The 15,147-nt window shown below is 40.7% G+C and overlaps 1 protein-coding gene across 1 annotated transcript in view; it reads right to left on the bottom strand.

Moving 5' to 3' along the window:
* Positions 1–15,147, bottom strand: part of ofcc1 (orofacial cleft 1 candidate 1) — an 80,505-nt gene that overhangs the window by 56,808 nt on the left and 8,550 nt on the right. The window contains exons 6-14 of the mRNA XM_085362500.1: positions 13,299–13,523; positions 12,873–12,970; positions 11,395–11,481; positions 11,236–11,306; positions 9,865–9,988; positions 5,180–5,425; positions 1,957–2,105; positions 1,533–1,647; positions 413–710 (exon numbers count right to left, since the gene is read on the bottom strand). Of these exons, the coding sequence (XP_085218626.1) occupies positions 413–710; positions 1,533–1,647; positions 1,957–2,105; positions 5,180–5,425; positions 9,865–9,988; positions 11,236–11,306; positions 11,395–11,481; positions 12,873–12,970; positions 13,299–13,523 (1,413 nt within the window). The remainder of the gene's footprint in view (positions 1–412; positions 711–1,532; positions 1,648–1,956; positions 2,106–5,179; positions 5,426–9,864; positions 9,989–11,235; positions 11,307–11,394; positions 11,482–12,872; positions 12,971–13,298; positions 13,524–15,147) is intronic.

The following is a 15,147-nucleotide window of genomic DNA, read 5'->3' as shown; positions in this document are numbered from 1 at the left end:
TGTGCTAATCATGGCAGCTAGGCTAACCACTGTTCACCGATAGCTAGCTTGATTGGACTTATTTAACCAGCACTTTACATGCCAGGTTTTTGTTTGCTTGCTGAAGTGGTGGTTTTATTTATCTAAATGTCTGTCAACTATCAGGTTCTGCTAATGTTGTGCACGATACTTTGCCTATGCTAACACTAACATTAGAGTCTATATATTTTACACATAATCTAACTGAGAAAACAAATATAATGTCTGTCTGTCAAGCATTCCCCTACCAAACCCTACCCTCAAGCACATTCACCTCAGTGGAGCTTTGCTGTAAGGGAGGCCTGTCATTCTTCTTTTCCCAGTGTTGGTGACATTAGGGTGACATTTTCTCCACACTGTGGCATAGTTGGGAGTTGTAACATCGGAGCCCTACCTGGCAGAGATGAGGAAGAGCAAGCAGAATCAGCTGACAGGTTGAGAGGGGACCCCCGGTGAGAATGTACCACAGAGGGATCTCCCGCTCTGCAGCTGGGGTCTGTACAGGGCTGCTGTTGGGACTGGGGATGAACGAGCTGAGGACAGAGCTGGTGCTGCGATGGGGGCTTGGGCTGGAGTGGCAGCTGGTTCTGGTGGACCTCAGATTGGGGAATGATAGGTTGTTTAGAAGTGGGGATCGATAGAGTGATGCAGTGCTCTGGTCTCCGAGATGCTCCAGGTGGGAGTCTCTTTACCTAAAACACAAGAAACCAGAAGAGGAACAGGCCTGCTTTGCGTGTGTCAGAGGTCTGCATATGTGTTCAGTGAACATTAATAGCTTGTAATAATCAGTAGTTATGTGCATAATGTTCCATTGCATCATCATTGTTTGTGGGAGAACATCTTGCTGTATGAATAACATTACAGGTGTTCAAAACTGCAGGCACAGAGAACTACTAGCATTTGTCAAAGTGTGCAGTAAAACAATTCAATTAAATCTATAAATGTGACAAGAATATTGTGCTTGTTGTTGTGCTGTGCATATGCAGAGATACAAAAAAAATATCCCACAGCAATCAAAGCAACCGTACCAACAGTAATGATAATGCAGTAATACAAACAACATGTCACAGTCAAAGGGACAAATAAAGAAGCAAATCCAAGACAGAGAGCTTTGTTCTGGTTTTTAATTCAATTAAGATGTTTACTAATCTAATCAATGCATCAGCTCTAATGCTTTCAGAATTGCTGGGTAAAGATGTGGTTCTTGTTTGCTCTCTGGGGCCAATTTTCAATTTCTCTGTAAAAGCTTTTTATCGTTGAAAATCCAAAAATCCACCCCCCATCTTTTCAGATCCACCATTCTGCCCCCTAAACATTCCAAATAAAAGAAGAGGATCAGAGTGAAAAAGACACAAAAAAATGGCACACACAAGCACATGGTTTATAACTGAGACCAAAAAATAAACACGCACATACTGTACCTGCACGCAATTACGAATTTAAATAGAATAATCGAGAGGTTCGCGTCATCAAAACAAACATGTGAACAAGGGGTTTCGTAATTGCACACACACCTGAAAATACAGGTTGCACAGCCAGTGGTCGAGATCAGAGGAGATGAGGGCTTCAATCTTTTTAAACTGGTCCAGCTGTGTGCTGGGCTCGCCCCTGACCAGTGGCGTTTTGAACCTGTGCACATAACAGAAACCTGTCACTGTACAAAGAAATGTTGATGAGAAACACTCATAAAAGTTGCAGGTTGCATTTTTTTGGACTGCAGGTATTTTCTCTGAAAATGAATTACAGCCATCCATTTTCATTACCAGTTATCCTATCTGGGGTAACTGGGGGGGCAGAGAGGCAGGGTGCACATGCTAAAAACTAACACGCTTGAGCTAAAGAACTTGTCTTTGGACTGAGTTAGGGGGAAACTCGCAGAATGACAGAGGGAAACACGTGAAGATCATTTTGCTGTTCATCACAGTGGTTTTGACTCACCTGCCCTCGACCAAACCGAGACTTGGCCCACAAGCAGGAAATGCTGCCCAGGCCAACGCAGAGCTGACGTGACTTCTGTCTCCCGGTGCTGTGATCAGCTGGAAAACCAGCACCATGGAAGGGATGATATTACAGGTGGAAGGTAAGACCTGGATAAACATACAGAGCAATATAAGGAAAGAAGAAAGTTGCTCACAGTTTCAGTCAGCTGAGCGCACATGCCTCCAGGGCGCATGCATTAACGCATGCACACATGCAGACACATCAACAGCAGAGTATCTCATGCTAACTGCCTTTTAATCTACATCCTACACTTGAATCCTCCCGTAACTTATCTGCTGTTTTAGGATCGTTCTAAACTGCCACTCTAACCCATCGAGCTCAGAAAATTGCCTAAAAGGAGATGTCGGCGTGATAAAGACTGCGGCATCAAACACTGCGAAGAGGGCAACTCGAGTTTGCTGTTGTAGAGCGTGAGCTGACAGTTACCGAATTTGTGATTCAGAGAAGCCATCATCAATCAGACTGATAATATCAAGGGTGTCTTGCGCGAAGCAAAAATTGTTAGTGGTTAGCAGTCAATGGAAAACACATACATTCTTATTTACCCAGAGAACGGTGGGTTTGCTTAAAAAATGAACTGACAGTGAGGTGCGTGCGACATCATCCATCACTGGGTGGAAATATTTTATCCCTTTATTAGTTGTAATGGAAAATGCAGAGGACTTGTTTTAACACATAAATCATTTGTATCCCGTTCTCTTCAACCCCCCGCCCCCCCTGTAAATCAGCCTTTGGTATGCACCTGTGAAATGATGGGTAGTAGTGTCTGACTCAGGACATAAATTTATGGAATAATATCAGAGATTATAGATATTGAGGATATTCATATTATTCATTTACTGTAAGAAATGTGACCTGCATAAATAGTCATTTACGTGCGCGCGCAGTGCCTTTGTGTAGACACGTGGGCATATGTGCGTATGTGGTGAGAGGTTTGTGAGACTTGATATGCTTCAGAGTTTTTTTCTGCTCCTCTGTTTATGGAGGATCTACTTAAACTATTATAAATATCCAGGTTGACTTTTTTTTTAAAGTGCTGAGGGGAAATTAACGGCTACAGTTGTGCAGTTTACAGTAAACTGATAAAAAGTGATCTTTTAGCAATAAGCACAACACATGACAAAAGATTTAAAAAGTGGAAAAGACAAGAATAAATTCATATACCTCCAAGGATCTTTCCTAATTTTCTTCCTGTCCACTCCCCTCCTCCCCTCTTTAATTAGAATGTGGATCTTTTTTTTTTTCTTTTTCGGTATAAAACTCTAAAATGAGTCTCGGCCCTTCTCAACTCTTTTCAAGCATTCCCACTCTTCTGCATATCCAAGACATTTCAAAACTAAGCGGCACTGTTTCTGTCTAAATCCAAACCCAGACACACAAAGCAAAGGGTGAATGAAAAAAAGTGGGAGAGAGATATGGAGAAAGAGGAAAGGAAAATAAGCTCCTGGCTTCCTCCTACCATCACTAATTCCTCATTTCCTCTTAGAAGGCACTGCAAGCTCCACTGAAATCGCACGCTATCGTGTGGGCAAGAGGCGAGAGAGACGGAGAGAAAACCAGCTAAGCCAATCCTGGTAGTCTCAGGCAAATCTGATCAACGTTCCAACTACTATCAATGAGGACAACAACAACTGGTTTGTCTATAAAGCACAGCTGAGGGCTTGGGGAGGAGAGGAGGGAAGGCAGAGTGACACGAGGCATTTACCATGCTGTACTTAAACCTTTTTCTTTTTCCTCTTTCTTTTTACCTCTGACGCAGAGCCCAGGTTTTGCTTTCAGTTCGTGCCAGATTTTACCCCATCTTTTATGTTTCATGGGAGCTTGTGACAATATTATCAGAATGCTCTAGCTCAGTGAATACACCCACCAGCACGCTGACAGTGTCCACATGTGCTAAATGCTCCAGCTAGGCCTTTAGAGTTGCCATCACAACAGTGAAGAAATGCTTTCTCAGCCTGTATGAGACTCTATGGGATCAAGAGGGACACTGCATTTAGTGGTTTCTGTTTTAAGGTTTTGCTTGTGAATCTTTTGTACCGTGCACACATCACTGAATGAATAAACCAAAGAGTTCTAATCCACTGGTCAATATCGACCATCTATAATAAGTATGTGGGTTTTTTTAAAGATTAGCACAGCTTATATAGAAGATCCGCTCCTTCATATCCAAAGGTTTAGGAAAGGGGTTGTAAAATGTGCATAATTTCATCTAATGTAATCTGCTGTGTTGTTTCAATAAAAGAACCAAACGGGAAAACATATTTAGTCATCTATTATGCAATGGAAATGTAGGCTGACATTTTTAAAAATATGTTTCAAATACATATTTTTGTCAGTTCTGCCTAACTTTTCTATTTTTGCTTTTATATGCCTTGATCCGGCTCAAGCATGTGGCAGATGCTGAAAGACACACAGGAAAGAAACGAAATGCTTCATTCCATTTGTGCTCCATTTTTATTCCAATAAAACATTATTTCTTCTATATGAATGAATAATTGATATTGGATTTGATTTACATGCATGGATTAAATGTCATGTTTGAGAAGTTGTTGTTTTATTCATATAGGGATCCCTAGAGAAAAACCTAGAGGCTGTGTGTGACATATTTTCATACGCTGCCTTTACAGTAATATAACTTCTCATAACCCTTTCAGTGTAGAAACTGCTCCATCTTCACTGCAGCTGATGAAAATAAAGGCAGAAGAAGAAAGAGAAATTCTGAAATAGCACCAGAAATGCAGTGTTGTAGCTTCTGTCATTTTTAGCACGTGCAGCTTTATTGTTTGACCAATTTATAAATATAATTTCTTGCCTCCTCAGTGTCAAAATTGCTTCCCGGTGAAAGATGTATTTTATATTTAGTTCCATTTTTCTTTGAAAAAATAAAAATTTAATTCAAGTTTTCCAATTGTCAACTGCAAAACAAAATTGTACTATATTTATACTATTTCTTAACACTTAATAGTCACAACCAGGGACAGATTGTGTGTATTTTCCCTGATGTGTGTTGTTGTATTATTGTCAACAGAGAAAAGACGTATGACACTAAAATTAAAACTTTTTTGTTGTTGTCAGAGCTCAGTGGATATCACCCCATTAGAGCACACCCCATGCTTTGCCCTGATGCTTAAACACAGCTTATACAAAGTGAAATTGTGGCTACCATGAACAGACTCTGGTTAATGTGGAGGTCAATGTCGTAGAAGCGTCCCCGATGCTCAGTGGGCTCAGTAGACGCTGCCCAAACATGTTGCCCTTTCTTACTGCACCAGGCCAGAGCCGGACCCCCTAGATGGCTGTGAAGTGCCACTCTGACAGTATAGAGACCCCTGGGAAGTCTGTCCCTCGTGGCTCTTAGGCAACGCACACACACCTCCACGGGCTGGGGAGCAGTCCTCTGGTCCGCCTACAAAAAAGTACAGGCTTGATTTTATTATCTTTCTTTATTCGTGGAAACTGTGATTATAAAAATATTTTCTTAGGGAAAATACTGTTATTTAATCAACACCCTTATTGAACCAAGACTTCTGTAACTTTGTAAATAACTGTGAGTGTAAATAAAGTTTGTCAAATTCTATTTGAACAGCTTTTCTCTATACTTAAATATAAATATAAATTATTGTATGCTAAGGAAACTACGGGGCAATTAATAATTATATTAATAGATTTTGCCTGTCAACAGTGTCTTTGACTGCTGAGGATATATGAGACCCCCTGAGGAGTTTGCCAAATGGCATCTTAACGTCTGTATTATTTATCATGTAAGCTAAATATTGTCCTTACTTTAATGCTGGTGGCAACATCATTAGAACAAACAAACAGACAGATGGACAAACAAACTAAAAACCTTCATACGAGTATATCTTTCAAACAAGAATTACATTTTTATCTCTCAAAAAATAAATACTCAGATTACAGGTGTTTCAAATGTGATTCCACTAAAGACAAGCTCAGTAAAGTCACAATCTCCTATCTACATATCTCCATTCAATCCCTCAGCGTTTAAAGCTCAAGGCCTTGCTCAAGGGAATACCAGCATTCCTTGATAACGAAACTAGATTCCCTATTCAGACGACTGGTTTTAAAAAAAAACCCCATCCTTGTGTTACTAAGATTATCCCGTTAACCTTCAGGCTACATCATTCCACTTGCAAATGCCTTTGTTTGCTTTGGTGACATGTGCCTTGTTTCAGAGCTTAGGATGAGTAATAGTCTAAGCAGGCTAGACAGTCATTTTTATTTTGTTCTAATGAAACATAATCAGACGACAATGTAGATACTTTTTAGCCTTTTGTGTCCTATGGCATCTGTTGAACAGCAGTGGATGAAAAGTCAATCTAGTTTAAACAGAAACCCCTTAGTCACAATTTATTTACTTTTTTAGCACAAACAGTAAATTTGGCCCATTGCTTGCCTTTGCATGGCAACGTTGTAATAACCTGTACAATGTAATTATGTGCTGTTTCTAAATTTCAATGCAATTCATATTTGAGTTTAGTTTAAGTGTAGGTTAAGATTACAGCAACTCCACTCATGAGTTCATGTTCCATCAGGGGCACTTGCAAGGGAGTCTGGAAAGTATGAGACCCTGTGGAGCATGTGCATGTTGGTGTGTGTGTGATGTGACATCATGCACCATAAGCCACTTTACAGCATTTGCCATTTTGATTTCACACATCAAACAGGAAGCAGCACTGCAGCCACCTGATAGCAATCACAGATCACCACAACCAGCCGGAATATAAGCTTTCTTATGTGCACATGTCATTTTTTAAAAATATATATTTATTTTATTTAACCAGTAACTGCATATTTTATAATTATTTGAAAACCAGCAGGAGAAACTGTCTTATTGGTGATATATATATCAGCCAATATACCACTTTTAAAAAACTAGAAGAAAAGTTGAGCTTATAGTTTGACTCCATCTACTTCTGCTTATTCACATCATAACATCATTTACTGCAGGCTTCTAGCTGGATTGCAAGAAAATATTCTGTGTTTCTGTTAATATATTCTCTACTCTTGGCTAGTATTTTTGTGTCATTGCAGGGGTGTTATATTAAGAACAGCATTGTGAGTACATGGCCATTGCAACCAAATCTATATGACGTTGGCAAAAATGGCTGAATGTTAATATCTCCAAAAGTTGATTCTGTTCATCTCGACGTAATGTTTTTGATGTTCATCCAGATGAACAGAATCAACTTTTGGAGATTTACTTACCTGGATGATTGAGCATGCATCAAGATGAATGTTAATATGTAAATAATACTCACCCTGATTAGTGTATTAATGGTCAAAAGTGACCATGCCAACAATATACCGCTGCAAATACAGAATATTATGTGATTAATTGTCTTTTGATATTGAAATAATTATGCATTAACATCAAGATTTTACTGTTTATCTACCAACCTATAGCATAGGATGGCACAAAATTTGGTCCTTACTTTGCTAAGTTGTCGGGTAATACAACTTTATAGTTATGTTACCATGAGACTACTGATACATTGCTATAATATTAACTACTTGTAACCTATCTGTAAGCTGCCATCTGAAGTTTTAAGCAGCTCTCCTGACCTAATCCTGCTGCCAGATGAAGGTAAATAAATCCACAATACAATTCGCACAGTGATACTCAACATATCATCCTATCCTATCCTAAATAAGTGTTGACATGATCTAAGGTCCAACTTCTAATTCCTATTTATTTTATGTGCTCAAATTTACACCATGTTAACCAGTCGCCAGGGGCAAATTCTGAATGCTTGGCAATTAAAGACCTCAGTTCCAATCAATGATATAGCATCACTCAGGGGCTAGTGTCTATACTCATATGCACGCACTTTCACACAGTGCTGTTTGTACCTGAGATTGTTCCCTGCTATTTCATAGTCACGCACCACACACGTTCACCTAGCAAGGGCTGGTGATCCCCATTGCTCTGCCAGGCAATGCAGGGGTGTGTGTGCTGAGCCCTGCAGTAATGCCCCGCAATCTCCCCTCTGTGAGCATCTTTGCATACCAAAACAACTAAAACAATTTAGGCAGAAGTGAAATTAGTATAATTGGTGGCAAAGCCGTTTAGCCCACACATCTCACATTTGGGAGGAGGGGATGAAGACCTCCAAACCCCCACACTGGAACGAGATGTATGCATGCAGACAAGAAAGGAAGAGGAGGAGGAGGAGAAAGGAGCATAAAGAAGCACTGGAATAAAAAATAATAACGTCATACCGGTGTCCAATTTGTAAGCATTGTTATTATCAAGCCCACATGCTTGCACAGGCATCACAGGAGTCAGTCGAGACAGCAAGGTGAAGGTAAAAGGTGAAGTGAGCCAATTTTCCATATCAGAGGTGGTTTGTTTGCCCCAAGCTTGAGTTGTGCCTAAAGTGCCATAACATTACAGCACTCCTACAGATGAGATCAAAGGCTCCAGCGAGGGATCCTCCGTGGTTTTGCTGGCAAGCGGCCGTCCTTTCACTGAAATATCTTTTCAGGGCTTTCCACACATTGACTGATCACACAAAATGCACTCTTAATAGAGACAGGAAATGCCACATACAAAAACTTCCTTTCTTTCTAAGTATGGGCTAATATTCAGAGATTAAGCTTTCTCGTTAATTATTTTCATTTTAATTAGTATATCTTAATTAACAATGAACATTTACCCTTAACATTTTTTGGCTTTGGAATGAAGGAGGGGGGGTGAAGAAAGGAGAGAATAAATATGACAATCTTTTTGGGACCTCCGGGCAGGATTACTGATGCAGGCTGCCTTAGTTATTAAACACGTTCTAAATTAAATGCCTCCATGAATTTTGCACAGAAATATATTTTCATAGTTTTGCATGCCAAATGTGACATTTTATATTTCAGATTCATCTCGCTGCAGTGATTTTAGGGAAATGTCATATAAACAAAGATTTTGTCATTTACCAAAGGAAATTACTATGCGTGGCAGGTTTGGCCATTGCTTTCTCTTCTTTCTCTCTTTCCCTCTCCCTCTTTTGCCCCCTATTCTGCCTGTGCTAGTTGTTTCAAGTCAGCAAGCCATAAAAAATCTTTATCTCAGTGAAACACAGCAATTTGGGAGATAATCGAATGGTGACTGGGGGGCACAAACGCCAGTCTGAGGAATTATACCACAATCTCCCCTGCATTTACAACCTTCCTCAAAGCCAGTTGTCACCCTGGAAGGAAAGCCCCCGACTGAAGATTCATTACATCTTTAAGCCAGCACGGTGGCATGGCAGCCTCATCCCCAGATGCAACACAACAGCACACTCCTCCCACAGCTGGTGATGCTACCACTAAAGCTGCAGTCCCCTTCTCTCTCTTTCCTACTCGGTTATCTTTTCTCTCCTCTAACTCTGTTCCCCCCTTTTTCTTCTCTAAAGGCTCCCTTTTCCTCCTACTTATTTTGCAAAAACCAAAGACACCATCCCCACAGAAAAAAGATTCTTTATATGCTACGTAAAAATACATTGTGTCAATATATAGTGATATTGTGACTACGTATTTAGCACGCTGTATAAGGAAAACTGTTTTAGTCAGCGCTGTATTGCAAATATATGCGCCTTTGCGCAGGCGTGTGCACATACAGGAGCAAAATTTGAAAATCTAGAAAATAAAGGATTTTTTTTTGGATACTCTAACAGGTTACAGGATTTCACAAAATTACATCATTCACTTTTGTTTTTTGTGGTTATTTGTAAACACTTCAGGATCAATATCTTCTCCTGCGAGACCACCCTTTTACAGATTAAGGGTATGTCACTTCCTGTTTACATGCTTTCTGTCCTCGGTGAATGTGTGGCTTGCTCTAACAGATCTTACCTGCCACAGGGGCCGTGATGCTGCAGAGGAGGATTCTGGGAGCTCTGTCATCTGGCTGTATTTGGCCATCGCTTCTTCTTGGCCTTCCCCCAACGCTCTGAGTGACGGGCTTTCGATGTCGCGGCTGCTACGTGCACAAACACACACTTGTATGCGATGCGCACAAACACAAGAGGCTAACCCTGTTAACAGCCACCTGCATTTTGGACCCTCTGTTGTTCCACTCTGTAGCCAACAGCGGCTCAATCTAATAACACCACAACAAAACACTTTCCACTGTCTCTCGCTCTCTCTGTCTTTCTCTCCCCCTCCTCTTTTTCTTCTCTCTGCCTTTCAATCTTATCAGTGGTAATGTAATAAGCGGTTGCTTCGCTCTGTCTCCTCGCCACCTCTCTTAATTCCTCAAAATAAAGCAATATCACAAGGGCCCTGGCCTGCCTGTGACTGGGGATAAGATGCTTGTAAAAGGGAGGATAATTCAGCAAATAAATGCTGCGCATCAAAGGCGAGCACTCTTTCTTTTCTTTCTCTCCTTCACTCCCTCCTCTCTGTTTGCCTATCAAAAGTATTACATGTGCTTTCATCAGTTCACAACAAGGCACAATGTGCTTCCTAATGCAATTACTCAACCTCCATTAAATTAGAAACAGTGGAAACAAATGAATTACACATTTGTTACAAAAACCACAAGTCAGCTCTGTGTCTCTGCTCTTTAATTTTTTTCTTTCACAGGCATAGAGAGAGAGAGAGAGAGAGAGAGAGAGAGAGAAAGTGAAATAATTTCTCATTCAATTTCAGGCAGATGTAGCCCTAGGTGATGCATAGAAAGTCTCCCATGTCTAATAGCCACCCACCATTGATATCAGAGGGAATTTACAGGGTTCAAGGCTGTCGAGAGGAGGTCATCTCGCTAAACTCCAAACCACATTCATCTGACAGGGCTGGTGTCCGACTGCCACCCACCCATAATACAACCCGGTGCGAGACGAGATGCTGATGTGTACAGTGGTGTCTTGATTTTATCGTGTCAGCCGGCGCGGTAGTCCGTAATTACTTAAAACTTAAACATGCTAAGCTGATTGCCTTTGGGGCTCTCGCTTCAAGATGTGATGTGTGATCTCTGAATAAAGCGGATGGACCAAGAATTGATGCACCTCCGAGCCCAGTGACATGGACAGATTTCTGTGCCCCGGAGCCATAGTACCCACAACGCAATGTCTGCCGACAAGAGAAGTCATGCGGGGGACACATGAATTACATTCCTTCCCGAACGTCAGTGGGAATACAAATGCTTTCAACACAATTAATGATTACAGTCATGTGACATAAATTTTACATATGGAAAGAAATATGAAATGGGCTGGACTTTACCACGGAAGCAGTGTGTTCATCATGGGTTGTGGTCTCACTGCCTCATCGCTGTCTCTTTGTGAACCGGGCTCCTTTAATTTAAAGTGGATATGTTGTGTTCTCATATGTAGCAAAACAGCAACATCTCTGCTCTGCACTATACAATACATGATCATTTACCTTAAAATCACCAGTGAAGAAAGCCATTAGTCTTTTCTTTCTCTTTGCCCACTCGCTTCTCTTCGGGGGTCCATTCTGAGCCACTTGCTGAAAACATGTTCAAAATCACATGCACGCGTTCTTTTGGGTGCAGCTTTGTGAAACAGTGCAGTGCACCATAATGGCAGAATTAAGCACAAGGAGCAACTGTAATGCAATCTGCAGGCAATCGATACCGAGCCAGACCCTAAAGACATGTAGCGTTTGATGAGTATTTCTGCCGGTTTTACATTCAGTCAGCACATTCACACTCCCCATTCAGACACATTGACACTGCTAAGTGACAATGTCTCGCACTGCAGCGGCTTTGTGCGGCAGAATAGAGAAAGAAGAAAAACGCTATTATTTTTAAAATAGATGTGAAATCTCTGGTGGATAATGTGCTTTCAATGGGAGGTGGGAGTGGAAACAGTAGGAGAGCGCATACATATTATTGTCGAATAAGATAACACCGATCCCACTACTGATACAGTACACAGTAGATGCCGCTGATTATCCAGTGAGGAAAGATGAGTCAACTGTTGCTGTGACTTCGGAGTGACAGTAAGTCATTGTTGGGTATTTTGTTTCCCGGTTACATTTACTTTCTATTCATGTAACTTGATACTCTCTCTCCTCTCTTTTCAAATGGGATTAGAACTAAAAATACAGTGGATGGAAGTCCTGCATTCCTGTGTTTACATATGCATTAATGTGTTTCTTTGGAACCTAGATTTGCCTACACAATGAGAACCTGCTGTTCTTCTATCCACTCCCATTTCTCTTCTGTCTGATCGAATGCAAACACTTGTTTTGAAAGAAGCTTCAGATCTTAAAGCTAGTTCAGAAAATCCTCAGTTGGAAAATGAAAAGTAGTCGTGATCTTTTATTTTTTTCCTGAAAAGACCGTGAGACTTGTAAAGCACCGAGGAAATTCAGCTTCTGTTAGAGACAAATATGCATAATAATGCACAACAAAGTGGAAAGAGAGAAGAAGAGAGTCTACATAAATCAAATAAATTAATGGTTTGAGCTTATCATATGTAGAATAGAATATCGATTTAAAATCCATGTTCTAATTTTGAGTCAAGGATGAATGAGTAATCTAACCTCTGAAGTACCTTGAATGCCCGCTGTTCAAAAGAAACATGAGTGCATTCAGCTGAGACCATCTTCCAAGAAAATGAAATGGATTGAGAAGGGAGGGGGGGGGGGGGGGGAGGTTTGGGACAACATAGAAAAGAAGAAAAATAGAAAATGAGAAGAAGAAAATTAAGCCAAGGAAGTTACTCACTTTGCAAACAGGCATGTGAAGAGACAAAAAACAGATAGACGTACATGCACACATGCACAGACTCTATGTCCATTAGCCAAGCCACTGGTACACACTATAATGGACATGGCTGATGTGCTGGTGAATATGGGATGATGACACAGATATTCCTCTTTGTAGCGCTGACCTGCTGCAGTGAAAGGCTGCCAAGCATGATCATGTCAGGCCGCGCACGCTCCTTCAGCTGCTGGGTGTAGTGGGGGATCACCTCCTCAGCTGTCCTCACTGCAAGAAATATTACAGAGGCAGCAAAAGCATTCTAATATTTAACAAAACTACAAGATTACCAAAGCATGCATGATTCTTTGAATATTATGTCAAGTCTCCCATTGCATCATTGATCCAATCATGCAACCCTGAATTGAATTAATTAATTTTGCAATGCTGAAATAATATCATGTTACTTTTAACTTTGATTTTATGAGACATTTTCTGCTCTCCAATATATATTTGTTTTAATCAGATAATCCATTTAATTTAGTGCAATAAAATAGTACTATGTATATATGTATAGGATCAATCAACATTAAAACGAATAAAAGGATAGCATTACTTTTTACAGTGCTCTCTCTGCCCATTACCATCCTCCCTGCTTCGAGTCCAGCCTCTCCTCCCAGCTCAGTACTACCCTCAGCCTGGGTTTTGGCAATGGTATGGGCCTGGGAGGGCCTGGAGCCCGAGGCATCACCACCACTGTGGAGCAGCAGTCGCCGCTGAAGCACCAGATCACCCGCCTTCACCTCCAACACCTCCTCATCCCTGGAGGCTAGCAGCGTACCTGGAGAGATTCGCATCAGTGGGCATGTGCAGACACACGCACAACCAGACATACACAAACACACACACATACGCACACGGATTTCCACTCGTAAACACTGGAACATGCATTCACATACTGATGGATGAGCATATTTAGCACATCCAGAAACAGGCACAAACTGATAGATATGTGTATGTTTGCAAACAGTATGATGTACTGAAGTGGAAGTTTGTACAAAAACACAATGGTGAACAGTCAAAAAGCATCATGTTCAATTCACACATCCACATGTTTGGCTTAAAACTATACTGAGGCAGGACTTTGTTTAGAGAAGGAACAAAAAAGAAATGCTGAATCCTATAATGTTAGTTTTTTATTATAAGAGGTGTACAAAAATATATATTTTTAGTTAGTTTAAAAAAAATAGGATGAATCAATGAATATAGCACATTTCATCAAATTGCTCTATTTCAGTAAAAGGCATTCTACAGGCTAGGCTAATCTAACATGCCCAGACTGAAATGGGACCAAGCCTCTAAACTGAAAAAAACATATGCAAAGTAGTTTTAAGTTAGTAACCTAAAAATCATTACTGAATGGAGAGAGGCATTGTTTGCAGTAGCTTATCATGCTCGCTGTTTCTGTTTCAGTTTTGCTGTGCTGGCTCATTGGTAGAAATGTGATGTATTCTTCAACAATCTCTATATTCAACGTGTGCAGTCCAACGTGTGCAAGAGCCAAATCTGTTAAAACTGCTTAATGCTTTTCACATAGAGGCTGATAGCGACGCCTAACGCCTTACAGAAAACCAGAATACCAGTTTTGTGGTCTTTCATCTCCAAGCCAAAGCAAAGGAATTCATCAAGATAAAAAAGAAGAAGAGCTGAAGATCCAAGGCAGACAGACAAGACTTCTCCAGGATTTTTTTTTCTTAAAAAAGGAAAGAAAAAAAGCTCCAACACTGGCCACTGTCCATTTCATTAATGTTTTGTTTTATTCAGGTTCTTTCTTGTGAAATGTGTATGGTGCTTTGTGACAGGCTGTAAAAGCCAAAACAAAAGCCTGAGAAGCAGTCACAAAATGTCAGGATCAGGACTGACATACTCTGAGCCCTCTGCAAAGAACACTTGAAGCCTACACCGGTGGGAGGCATCCATACAACTGCATAAGGTCATTGTCTTGAAGTCTATTGTAGCTCAGTAAAGTGCTAACTGGCAGTAGTGTTGGACAGTACAGAAGTACAAGCTCTCTCTCTCTCTGTTTCCCTGTCTCTCTTTCCTTCCCTTTCTCTCAGCCTATTGCATGAAGCAACTCTTAATCCAAGATCCTCTTTACTTTCTCTGTGGGATTTCATGAACATTCCAAAACAATGGATGGGGTTGCTAATCTCGGTGGTACAGCTAAATCCAAAACAATAGGAAATAATACAAGCCTGCTAAATTCTACCGTGTTGAATCGGGCCTAAACCCATCACTTGTGCGCTGGAATTACAAGAGAGATGTGCGTCATGTCAACAGGATCTGGTATGACTGTCTTCACCCAGAACAATGCTAAGCTTAAACCATCTCAGTATTGCCTGGATGGCTACATATTTAAATGAAACTGAGCTAATGAGAAAAGGCACGACTACTGTGAGACAATA

The sequence above is a fragment of the Diplotaxodon limnothrissa genome, linkage group LG9 (assembly GCF_057381915.1).
Source record: "Diplotaxodon limnothrissa isolate DT_005_m linkage group LG9, D_limnothrissa_male_GT1.1, whole genome shotgun sequence".
Lineage (NCBI taxonomy): Eukaryota > Metazoa > Chordata > Actinopteri > Cichliformes > Cichlidae > Diplotaxodon > Diplotaxodon limnothrissa.
The sequence above is the reverse complement of the archived record's forward strand: the minus strand, read 5'-3'. Positions and strand labels throughout refer to the sequence as shown.